At 51.2% G+C, this 12,160-nt stretch overlaps 1 protein-coding gene across 1 annotated transcript; it reads right to left on the bottom strand.

Moving 5' to 3' along the window:
- Window positions 1-2,442: 2,442 nt before the first annotated feature.
- Window positions 2,443-11,465, bottom strand: NR2F1 (nuclear receptor subfamily 2 group F member 1). Its single transcript, XM_030324735.1, has 3 exons — window positions 10,983-11,465; window positions 8,034-8,561; window positions 2,443-2,954 (listed from the first exon to the last, which is right to left on the bottom strand). The coding sequence occupies exons 1-3, from the start codon at window positions 11,443-11,445 to the stop codon at window positions 2,674-2,676; spliced, it is 1,272 nt and encodes a 423-aa protein (XP_030180595.1). The 5' UTR covers window positions 11,446-11,465; the 3' UTR covers window positions 2,443-2,673.
- Window positions 11,466-12,160: the final 695 nt, after the last annotated feature.

Genomic DNA, 12,160 nt, shown 5'->3' with positions numbered 1-12,160 from the left:
TGAGTCTGCGAAGGGGTCTGTGAAGCCATACGTAGGAAGGCCTGCTCTGCTTCCTACACCGTGCTTGGCCAGCCCGGGTCTGGGACCCAGGCTGAGGAGGGTCGCCCGATCCCTCAGGCCATGGGCAGCGCTTCCAGCCGCGTCAGGCAAGAGGCAGGTTACCGCTGTCACCTCTGGACCCCACAGCAAGTGCCTCGTAAACCCCGGGCCTCGGCTTGCGGGCCAGTCCCCACACTGGGCACTTTGTGCTTGGGCCTCCATATTGAAATTAATTGAAAAATACGTTTCCGACCTACAAAAATGTTTATCTGTTTTCATCAGAGGGATCACACTGTAATGAATATATTTACATCTCATTTCAAGAAAGGCAGCAAAGATCCGTGAGCGTTTGGAGGCAGCTCGATTCCCCTCCCCCTCCGCGCCCGGCTGCTGCCTACCCCACCCCAATTCCCACATTCCCTGATCCCGCAGCCCGGGAGGGCTCTCAGAGACTTTCTGGGAGGCGGTCAGGGGTTAAATAGGAGCTCTTCCCTCGCCCCTCCTGCCTTGGGTGCTCACTGTGCAGGGAAGTCAGCCTAGGCCCAAAGACACTACCCCTGGGTGTAGTGCAAAGGCTGAGCCCAAGGCAGGTGGGGACCCATGGGACGGTGGGACGGCCTCTGGCGGTCCCACACACCACACGCGGTACCCGCCCAGTCTCCCAAAGTCTCAGGCCGGGAGGCGGGCGACCTGCGGGGGTTTCTCCACACAGAGCCCGGCATTGCCCAGGCTGCACTGCACCTAGAACAGGAAGACTTCGGGCGGCTTAGAGCTTGTTAATACATTTCTTAAAGAGTGGGGGAACCTGGAGATTCCCAGGCAGCAAAGGAAAGCAAAACTTTTGTCAATGACTTCTGAAAGTGAAGCACTTGCCTCATCCAAGGCCTGTTTGGGGTGAGGGGCGGGAGAGGAGGTGAGAGGTGTTATTTCAAAAGATCGGGCTTTATTAATACGTTAGGAAAAAGCTCCCTTGGTAGTATGTGTTCTCGCAACACCGACTAGAATCCTATAAAACATTCATGCTCCAAAAGCTGTAACAGAGAGCAGCACTCCCCCCAACCTTCGCCCCCTGCACACCCAAAGTGAGGCCTCAGCGTTAGGTTTCTGCCCTGAATGCTCCACTAGGGCCCAAACGCTGCTTCTGTAAATAGTGTAGTCTAGCCTACCTAGCTCACCAACTCCCAGGTTCCAGGTCCACGTCCCTAAGTGCCACAGGAGGGCCTTTCTGTTCGCTCAACTGAGCTTGAGAGCCCTCCAGGGAACCCCTGTCACAGGGTCTGGAGTGAAGGGTAAACCCTAGCCTGCTGTGCTCCGGACCAAAGGGGGAGCAAAGCTAGGTTTGGCAGCGCTGAGGCCCTAACTCTGTCTCCCAGAGCTGAGGAGAGGCCGATGGTCTTCTGAGAGGCTTCTGAGCGGCCCTCTCCTCCCTAGACCCCCACAGTCAGCTCTCCATGCCTCTCTTCACAGCCTCTCCAGCCAGGCACGTTCCCACCTGCAGTCACTGAAGCTGGTGGCTACCGAGACTAGGCCTCCACTCGGGGCCGAGCCCAGCCTACCCCAGCTGCCTGCTTAGCTCCATGCGGAGCACCAGCCACCCGAGAGGTGACATGAGCTGCTGGGGGCAACCGAGGTGCCCTGCCCTCTCCCTGCCCACCCCAGCCCATGCAGAGCCTGATCCCCTGCATTTACAAAACCAAGGCAGCGTCTTGGGTTTAGGAAATAAATCTAGACAACTTTGTAATGGACCTTAAAAGTTTCCACCTCACCTCCCCATTCTAATAATAATTGCAGTGAAAATTAATTGGAGGGTTCTCTTGCACTTATGACATCTGTCAAGTAACCAGACACATGGGTTTTGCTAAATTCTTTTATTTTTGTTTAAATTTTCACTTCAATTTTAATTCTTGAAGAACAGCCTCGACAACATATATCGCACTCATTATAAGAAGCAAAGGGTTATATCAAAAATTATTAGTATAGAATCACAGGAAATCTGGTTTGGAACCAGAAAAAAATACAAAACAGATATAGATACATAGACACAGGACAATTTTTTTATAATTATTTGGAAAATGTTATTTTCCCCTAATTCTTGTTTCCTTTTTTTATGTGCATACGATGTTTAAATTTTACAAAAAAATGAAAATAAAGACTAGTATTTTACAAAATGAATAACAATGTTTGGGGTGTGTATGTGTGTTTGTGTGTGCGTGTGTGTGTGTTTCTACATAGAATTCAGTCCACTTCATGTGTGTTGTTTTTCTGTACAGAATATATCCACATCCGTCCACAATAAATCCTGGAAGGTCCATTAGTCTCCTTCTGTTTTATTAAAATTCTCATGGTCCTCTCTTCAAATTTTTTTTTCCTTTTCTCACCAGACACAAGGTCCTTTTTCTTTCCTTTCCAACTTGTTCACAGATCTGATCCTAAAGAGAGTCTCTTTTTCTCCTGGTTTGCAGCTCGGGTTGCATTCCTGCAGGGTGGGCTGCTCCTGTTGGCCCAGCCCACCTCCCCCCTGCCTGGCTGCACCCTGCAACAGCCACCTGATGTCCCCGAAGCTTTGGAGTCCATGGCCCCCGCCGGTCCTCTGAGTCTCTAGGGGGGTGGGGGCAGGTGGGAAGCGCCCAAGGTCTAGGAGCACTGGATGGACATGTAAGGCCAGTTGAAGCTGCTCCCAGACAGTAACATATCCCGGATGAGAGTTTCGATGGGGGTTTTACCTACCAAACGGACGAAGAAGAGCTGCTCGATGACCGAGGAGGACACGGTACGCAGGGAGGGCAGTCGCAGTAGGAGTTTGCCGAAGCGGCTGGGCTGGTTAGGGTACTGGCTCCTCACATACTCCTCCAGTGCACACTGCGACTTCTCTTGCAGGCTCTCGATATGGGCGGCATCCGACAGGCCACAGGCATCTGCCCGAGCAGCCACAAGAAGGAGACACAAGGGGAGAGGATACACAGGTTAGTGAACAGCAAAGGCACAAACAAGCCATTCAATTTTTTTTTAAGTTGGTAAAAGAGGGAAAAAGAAAGAGAAGGGAAAAGAAAAAAAAAATCTTCCTCTCCATACCTCCCCAATCCTTCCTCACCATTCCCCCCACTCAGACCCCAGTACAAATAAAAATAAATCAAACCCCCACCAAGCCTAGGGGAGCTGGAGACAGAAGCACACACATGCAGAGGCAGCAACCTCTCTAGTCTCTTTGTTTTTCCTCTTTCACCTTTGGATTAAATAATGTACGATGCTGGAGCCATGTTTGCTGTGCGTAGCAACCTGTCCTCCGCCTGCAGGGGTGCATCTTTCCGCTGTGCTCATTAAAGTGAGGACTTTTGCCCCTTTGCCCCTGATTTCAGGGTGTTCAGAAGCCCTGAAGAAATATGTAGCCTGGAGGTAGTTCTTACAGGCTTCTTGGAGTCCTCCCTCTCAAACCCAAATGACCCCAACCAAAATCTTCAAGGAGAACCTAGATTGTACAGTGAACAAACGCATGGGAGGGGGAAGGAGTCATGGGCTGGCATTGCATGGAATCAGATCAAGCCCATGCTTTAGCACTATAGGATTTTAGATCCACTATCTATGCAAGCAAGAACTCTGCAGCAAATCCTTGGTGAGGGTGTATACTTCTATCTGTGCTTTAGATCAAGTAATTGAAAATTGGTCACATCTCTGTAAGCTGTATAATAATCAGGAGGAATATGGCTCAGTTACTCCAGGCTGCAGGAAGGAGACATCTTCAGCGATCAGACACAAAGCTGGGCTAGAGGCAGCTGCTGTTGCTGTTTCCAAACTGGGAGCTGGGGAGTTTAGGGGGGACTTGGGGAGATGGGCTTCCTGTTGCAGGACCAACGGGAAAAAGGCACTTGCACACAATGACAGCATCTTAAAACCTGTGTGTTTATCTCATATCAACCAAGGCTCCTCACGGTCTCCTAAAAATATTTCAAGACAGCAGTTTATACTATATCAACTAACTAACTAAAGGCGAAGAAATGGAAGAGAAGGGGGAATTAGAGGAATGAAGTGAAAGCTTCCTCTCTGAGTTCAAACACCCATGCTATTTCTTGTATTAATAATAAATATTTTAAAAACAGGAAGATCACAGAGGAGCCCTTAGCCAGTCAGGAGGTTGACTAGAGATCAAAGGCAGAGTTTGCTAATATATAGATCTGGGAAGAAACTCATGCATGGCAATGCCCCCAAAAGGACGTTATATAATTGTGAATGGGTAAATGTGACCCTAAGAAGTCACACCAAATGATTCAAAGTGAAACCCGTGTCTGCTGAGTTCCTCAGCTTTATGTCTTTCTATTTCAAGAATTGGGATGTACAAAGCATTCTAACACCTTCATCTACAAGGCAATGGCCTTGAGCAAAAATACAAATAAAACCAGTGCTAATTCAAGAACTTCTAAGGCAGGTCCCCTCTGACCCCAGATCCAGAATGGGTTCCTCTCAGATGTCTAATTACTCCAGCCAGCCACTTGGGTGCATCCACACTGGCCTGACTGGGGAAGCCAGTGAGATTTTTATGGCTAGAAGGGCGAGGGCAGAAGCACTTTGGGGCTTCACTGCTTAGAGAGGGGACCCTGAGGTCTGCCCTTGGTCCTGATTGCTAACCTGGCCCTGCTGAAAGGCCACTATGCAGACTCATATTTACATATATCTTGCTTTACATGCATTATCTGCCCATTATGCCACAGGATCCCTTTCAGCCTTAGACAATGCAGGATGAAAAAGACCCACTGATACCCCAGCAGATTTTTTTTCTTTTAATCACCCATATGGCATTCCCTCAGGTCTGTAAAATATTTATCTGATATTTACAATTAGGGCCCCCAGAGTGCAAGGACACTACTCTTCTCCCAGCTATGCCACTCCAAAAGAGAGAAGCCCAGGAAAGGCTTACTTGGGCCCTGTGCTGGCTGCTTGGATTTCTTTCCTCCTCTGAAGGCAGAATGCCTGTAGCTGGGCCTGGCTGCCAGGTGCCAGCCGGCCAGCTCTGTGGCCTCTCTCCAGCAGGAGTCCTACTTCAGGCCTGGATTCCCACTCTAGATATTCATTCCCTCTCTGGATATTCCTGCAACAGGATCCCCCCCAACTATGGATAGATAGTGTGAGCTCTCAGATCGATTGGGTGGTTGTGGTAGCAAAGCTAGGTGAGCAGGGGGTGTAACGCAGTACATACTTAGATCCCAGGAGATATACCCAAGATAAGAAAAGGGGGTAGAAACGTACAAAATCAATGTCTCACTTTTTATATGGTAGTGTCAATATTTCTCCTAAAGTATATGGGAAAGAAATTATGTAAATAAATAACCATTACTGCTCAGGCCCTCCCGGCTTAGCCTTTGTAGTGCAGAGAATGTATTTCATGTTGTGCATTCAGAAGAGTTTAGTGTTCAGGAAATATAGATGTAATCAGCTGCCATAACTAGAAATCAAAGTTATTATTGTGGTGAAAATGGATTTATTGTATTTATGTTAACTAGATGGCTCCTTTCAGAGGAGGTCCCATTTATTTGAGGGAACATTTAGGTGTATGAATTAATGAATTTTTTAAAAAAGTAAGTTCAGGTCATGACCTAGTCCTTGGATGCTGTCCAGAATATTAAGGATTAAGCATACCATCCGGAGGCCAAATGTGAAAACCACCACAGGGAACCCCCGTGCCAGCTTCAAATACTTAGCCGGAGCAAACCTCGTTGGACAATATGTCTAAAACTGTCTTTTCCATCATTCAAAGTTTGCTTAAAAGTTGGATGACTTTGAGAAGGCTTCCCATGAATTCCCTTCTGGCTAGCAATCAAAACAAGTTTAGTCAAAAGTGGAAATGTGTTGTATGGAGGAGGGGGGTGAATTACTACTGACAGCTCCATTTCCATTTTCAGATATTCTGCTTGCAATTTCCAACAAAATAATGTTATTGTTCGCTTCTCAGCCTCCTTTGCACCTTGAAGACTTTGTTCAAGTAACTTCTTCGGGAAAACTTTTTAAAAAGGAACACTTTTCACGGGGATGTTTTAGGATGGCGAGTTGAAAGAAAAGCATGAATAATTCCACAATCCTCCCTGCAGCCAGCACGGTCCTTGCCTCTCTCTGGGAAAGGGCAGGAGATCAGAAAAGTCAAGGGAGTTCAAAGAACCTTAGTAGGGGACAAGGGAAAGGGAGGAAAGATCTTTCCTGAGAAGACCTCTGTCCAGCTCCAAGTCACATTTCTGCTTCAAGACACCTCACTGGATGAGATTTTTAAAACCCCAGCTTCCCCGACACTGGCTTGCTTCCTGATTAATTTGGCTAAAGAGCTGGGTAGTAGAGAGCCAGCCAGGCCCCAGGCCTGCCAGAGCTAAAGCAGCCCGGTTGCTGCTTCCCAGGCTCTTTGTCACTTTTGAAAAACACGTTTCCATCAAGAAGACTTATTAAGATAAAATGCATTCAAACACTGAGGAGGCTATTCAATAAATCTTCCATTTGTTTTAAGGTTTGCACTTTATCCTCTTGCAAAGAATAACTCCCTCTCCCACTAGCAGACCTGCATTTGCACTGAAAGTAAAAGGGGGGCAGTCCAAGTCCATGGCTCTGGCCACCCTGCATACAAATGAGATGCTCTTGTCTAAATAAATTATCTGCTGTTCAGATCGATATTAATACTACATTTGCTACATTACAATATTGTGCAAATTTAAGAGTCATTTTAATACAATGTAAATACGATTCTTCACGCATGAAAGCCAGGAAATATTGATAGATTATTCCATTGCTTACTGTTCAACAAGGCCTTGGGAAAGGGGTTTTGCCATCTCTGCTCAGGAATGGTTTTAATTTGGCCTTTGGAGGTCCTGGCTCTAGGATAGATTTATTAGGATGGTTTATTTGTTCTCTGAATGGAGAAATTAAAAACAATAGTGCCAATAATGGGGGTAAAGCTGCAGCTAACCCTACTCGCAGTGGGCAAGGCCGGAGACCCAATCTGAGCAGCTCTGTTCCCCACCAGCCTCCTTTCTGGCTTTGTTTATATTTCCCCCCATTACCTGCTGTCCCGGGTGTTTATATGTTTCCCTCTTGCAGGTTACAATAATAAAAAGCGGGCAGTGTTCTCAGAGGCTCAGACTAGAGCCTTCAAAGGCAACGTTAATGCACTTTCCTGGAAGTTAATTTGAACCATCTATCATAAGAGAAATTGTTAACATGCATGTTACCACCACCTACATTTAATTTGATATTTTTAAGGCACTCTGTTAAATTTCCAATGTTCATGTGTTTTGCATGGCTATGAGATTTATCTCTGGGGCGGGAATCCTCCCATACTTGCGGGATCTACAGTGTTCCTTTTGTTTTTTATCTTTCTTGTTTAGATTGAAACCGTTTTTTACGACCCTCAATAACCTCAGCAACTGCAAACATGAATGGTTTCCGATAAGGGAAAATCAGGCAGCAATAAAGCGGGATTATTTATGATTTATTTGCGCGTATTCTTCTCTTTCCACCTCTGTGTGTGTCTCTCTGTGTCGGGAAACTCATCCAGGGAGCTTGCCACACAGAGGAGAAAGCCACATTCCCACGTTCTCTTCCTTCCCTCTCCTCCCCCAGAAACACTAAGCGCTGGCGCACACACACGCACACGCTCATCGCACACACATACACACCGCACACTCGCGCAGCCAGACAGATCCAACACCCCCCACGCACACACGAGACGCGCACCCGCCGCCGCCGCCGCCGCCGCAGCCCCTCGTGGGGGTCCAGGCCCCCAGGCCGGGCCGCCCGCCGCCCGCATCCCAGCCGCCTCGGCTCCCGCACTGCCGCGTTCCCAAGATGGCAGCGGCGCCGCGGGCCGCGTCCGGGCGCGGGGGCCGCAAGTCCCGGCCGGGCCCAAGGTCGGGCGAGGGCCGGCCAGGCCCGCGCGGCGACGCGGCGTAGGAGGCCGGGCCCCGCGGAGCGCGGCCTACTGTCGCTCCCGGCGCGGCCTGCCCGCCCAGCGGCCACAGCCTCACCTGACGTGAACAGCACGATGGCTTTGAGGCAGCTGTACTCGGCTGAGTCGACGTGCAGCGCCTTGAGCTTCTCCACCTGCTCCTGGAAGATGCGGATGTGGTCCATGAAGGCCACGACGCGGTCGGCGGACATGGGCGAGGCGTGCAGGCCGGCGGCGGCCAGCAGCGGCGCCACGTGCAGCGGCATGGAGCACTGGGCCGCGTTGAGCACGAACAGCTCGCTCCAGGTGAGGCGCAACAGGGACACTTGGTCGGTGATCTGCAGATCCGGGAAGAAGGGGATGTTTCGGGCCCACTCGACGGCGCTGAAGAGCAGGCGCGCGGCCAGCTCGCAGATGTTCTCGATGCCCATGATGTTGTTGGGCTGCATGCATTGGCTGCCGTAGCGCGACGTGGGGTAGGGTTCCGCGCGCAGCAGCAGCGAGATGTAGCCGGACAGGTAGCAGTGGCCGTTGAGGGGGTCCCCGTTGGTGAGTGCGTACTGGCCTGGATTGGGTTGGGTTGGAGGCATTCTTCCTCGCTGAACCGCTGACAAAAAGAAAGAGAGAAAAGAGGCAATGTGCATCCAGGGGGCTTGCGAACATCGGCGTGCCGCAGCGCACCCGACACAATGCGGAGGCTCTTTCTGCAGCCACAGGCGCCCGGTGCATCTTCTCTCGCGCTCGCTCTCACTCACAGCCCACACCCGGAGGAAATCTGGGGTGAGGGCCTCCAGCTCCGCGGCTCAATTTGCCCAGCCATCGCCTGCGCCCCTGGCCACCCCAACCCTGCCAGAACTAGGCCTGACCTCAGGGCCCCCAGCCCGGCATGGTCAAGAAAGCGCACCCAACCCCTTCACACCAAGGTGTGACACTCAGGTTAATGAAATACCACTCACCCCTCCAGAATGAAACAAATCAAAGTAAAGCAAAAACAAACAAAAAAGAACAGGCGAACACCAGAGAAAGGTTGTGGTTCTAGGCAAATGCCTAGCCGCCTCTTCATTTGCAAGCAAGCAGTGTTTTGCTCAAAATGTTTCCATATTCTCCCCAAATGCTATAGAATTATCCTTAAAATAGATACAAGTTACATAACCACTTACAACTTTTGAATAGAAAACAAGTATCCTGCACCCCTCCCCTGTCCCCTCCTCCCCTTCGCCCCACACAAAGTTCACTCTTAAAAGCAACAGAAAATTGAAAATTTTCAAGAAAAAAGTTGAACTTACAGTAGCCAAACATTATTGAAAAAAGTGGGAAATAGAATTAATGTCTGTCCTGTGAGGTGCCACTGCAACCTGCAGCCAGCTTTTGCCCAGTGAATGCACGAGCTTGCAACTGCAAAAACACTGGATTCATTAACCATCTGAATGCAAAACGTAAGCATGCTTTGAGTTCTTAAAGCTGACCAAAGTTTTTTTTTTTTTTTTAATGTGTATGTTTTACTTCAACAGTGCCAGCGCTTTAAATTGCCATGTAAACAAAGACAACTTTAGGAAAAGTTAGGGCTACTGAACTCTCCCCCCAACAAATTAATATAGATATGTCCATGTACACATAGCTGTCTTATTTCAAGTTGTGCACTATTTTCTTAAGTTTGCTTTGGTTCTAATTTTAATGCAAGCCCCAATGCAATTTAAGCTCTTGAAACATAACAGCTAGAATACTTTTTTCTAATTATAGTTTTGAACTTGGCAGTTATTTTTCAATTAAATGAGAGCACAATTCAGTTTTTTTTTTTCAGATGCCTACAAAATCTCCCTGGAGCTGGAAATGAAGTCGTCATATTTGCCTGCTCCTTGAGATCTGAAGGAATTCAATTTCTTTTCTTGTGGCATATAAAATATAATTTTAAAGTCAATTACAAGAAGGAGTAATCTGCATTCTGCAAAATTGACTGGTTCGCTAATTTGACTATAAGACATCTTTAATGATTGTCAGGAGATAAACTTTAACTGTAAACGGCTAAGTATATTTATAAGAAAAGTGCTGCATCTCCTGCCACATGAACATGAAGCATATCTAAATACAACATCAAAAGTTGTGTTAAAAGAAACCAAACCCATACAACACAGGGATTAAATGAAGGGGAAGCTCATGCCAGCTGCAGTCTATGCATTATAGCCAAATCAGAAGGATCGGTAAATGCCGTTGTAAATTGTAATTTGTATGCAGTATTTAAGCAGAGGGTGGAGTTTGATGAAGAAATAAAACGAGTATCATGCTTTAAAAAAAATGACACAACTATGAAAGGACGGTTCAGTCACAAACTTTCCTTTCAAAGTAGAGGGGTGAAAACAAGGCCACAGCTCTGGAGGAGGCGGCCCCAGCTCGGTGAAGAGGAGAGGGAACCAGTGAACAGGCCAGAAGCCCCCCTTCCCCCCTAATTAGACCTACAAGTGCAATAAATCTCACTCCTGTTTTTCCAAGCTAAGCTTCCAAAAGGATGATGCAGCAGTGAATCTATGGTTCTGGGTACTCCAGTCCCCAGCCCTCCCCAATTTTAAATAAAGGGTATGAAGAGGTGGAGGGGAAAGTGGAATGAAAAACACAGAAAAGAGTTTTCTGGGGGAAATAAGCACCCCCTCCCCAAGTTCATGCCAGCACAGCCCCCAAGCACCCTCACGCACACGCGGGAAAGGGACACACACCGAGCACATCCAAGACAGAGGAAGGAAGGGGATTTTCAGCCACAGCTCACGATCCCAGGGACACAATCCTGAGCAGGCAGCGGGAGGGGTGGAGGAGCCGGGGAGAGGAGCGCAGGCCGGGAGGGGGAGGCAGCGGCAGCGAGCTTGGTGGGGGGGGGGGGTGACGCCGGGGGTGGAAGGCAGCGGGGACAGGGGAAGCTGGGACGGGGCAGGGACCGCAGGAGCTCCAGTCCCATACAGCAGCCACCCCCGCGAGAGAAAGAAAGAGGGCCGGGGAGGCGGGCGAAGCTCAGGGAAAGAAGCAGAGAAGAAATATTCACCTTCCCGCCTCATGCCCACTTTGAGGCACTTCTTGAGGCGGCAGTATTGGCACTGGTTGCGGTGGTGCTGGTCGATGGGACAGTTCCTGTTGGCACGGCATGTGTAAGTTAAGTTCCTGCGGACGCTCCTCTTGAAGAAACTTTTGCAGCCCTCGCAGGTGAATTGGCCGTAGTGCTTGCCGCTCGACTTGTCCCCGCACACCACGCACTCGATGTGCTGCTGGCTCTGGCCCGAGCCGGGCGGGCCCTGGCCCTTGTCCCCTGCCGTGCCGGGGGTGGCGGGCGCTCCGGGCTGGCCCGGGGTCTGCGGCGTGTGCGGCGCGCCCGAGCCCGCCTGCTGCTGCTGCTCGCCACCGCCGCCGCCGCCGCCGCGGGCCGCTTGCGCTGCGGGGTTGGGGCCGCCGGGGTTGCCCCCGGCCACGTCGTCCTGCGGATCTCGCCAGCTGCTAACTACCATTGCCATATCTTTGGGCCCGGGGAGCGCTGGGGGGAGCCGAGCTGCTCGCCGAGGGCCGCGGGGCGCGCGGGCGCGCTGGGAGGGGAAGGGGAAGGGGAAGGGGGGAGGGGGAGGGGGCGGGGGGCCCGCCGGGCGCCCCGGGGTCGCGGGAGCCGAGCCCGAGCCGGGCACCGGCCGCTGCCTCCGCCGCCGCCGCCGCTGCCGCCGCTACTGCCTCGGCCGCCCCGCTGCTGCTGCGCGCCCGCCCGCCCTGCTGGCGTTTTGTTGTGGTTCCTGCTGTTTTCTTTCTCTCTTTTTGCAGCCCCCCCAGGCTCTCAGGCTCCCCCCCCCAACACCCCTGCTCCCCTCGCCCGCTCCCCCCGCGCTCCGATCCTGGGGGGGGCCACGCTCTCCTTTCCCCCCCCTCCCCACCCCCCCCCACGGAGCAAGCTCCCTTCTCTCGCTTTTTTCTTCTTCCCCAAGTTGCAAAATCAGAAATGGCACAGGCGGCAGCCGGGAGCGGCGCGGGGCGCAGCGCCGGGGGCGGCGGGCATGGGCCACGGCGCGCGCACACACTCGCCCTCCGCCTCGCCCGCACCCCCGCGCACACACACACTCTCACACACACTCGCTCACCCGCGCCGGGCGCCCGCCCGCCCGCCGGCCGCTCGGGCTACACGCTGCGCGCCGGCTGAGGCGACATAGAGGAAGCCGGCGAGGGCGGCGGCGGCGGCGGAGGAGG

The sequence above is a fragment of the Lynx canadensis genome, chromosome A1 (genome assembly GCF_007474595.2).
Source record: "Lynx canadensis isolate LIC74 chromosome A1, mLynCan4.pri.v2, whole genome shotgun sequence".
Taxonomy (NCBI): domain Eukaryota; kingdom Metazoa; phylum Chordata; class Mammalia; order Carnivora; family Felidae; genus Lynx; species Lynx canadensis.
This window is presented reverse-complemented; position numbering and strand designations above follow the sequence as displayed.

What these genes read in the sequence shown, in the direction of transcription:
- NR2F1 (XM_030324735.1), bottom strand. Translation starts at nt 11,445, where the DNA reads ATGGCAATGGTAGTTAGCAGCTGGCGAGATCCGCAGGACGACGTGGCC. An exon ending in AGTGGGCATGAGGCGGGAAG is followed by an intron (nt 8,562 to 10,982) that starts GTGAATATTTCT and finishes TCTTTTTGTCAG; the next exon opens with CGGTTCAGCGAGGAAGAATG. An exon ending in CATCGTGCTGTTCACGTCAG is followed by an intron (nt 2,955 to 8,033) that starts GTGAGGCTGTGG and finishes CTGCTCGGGCAG; the next exon opens with ATGCCTGTGGCCTGTCGGAT.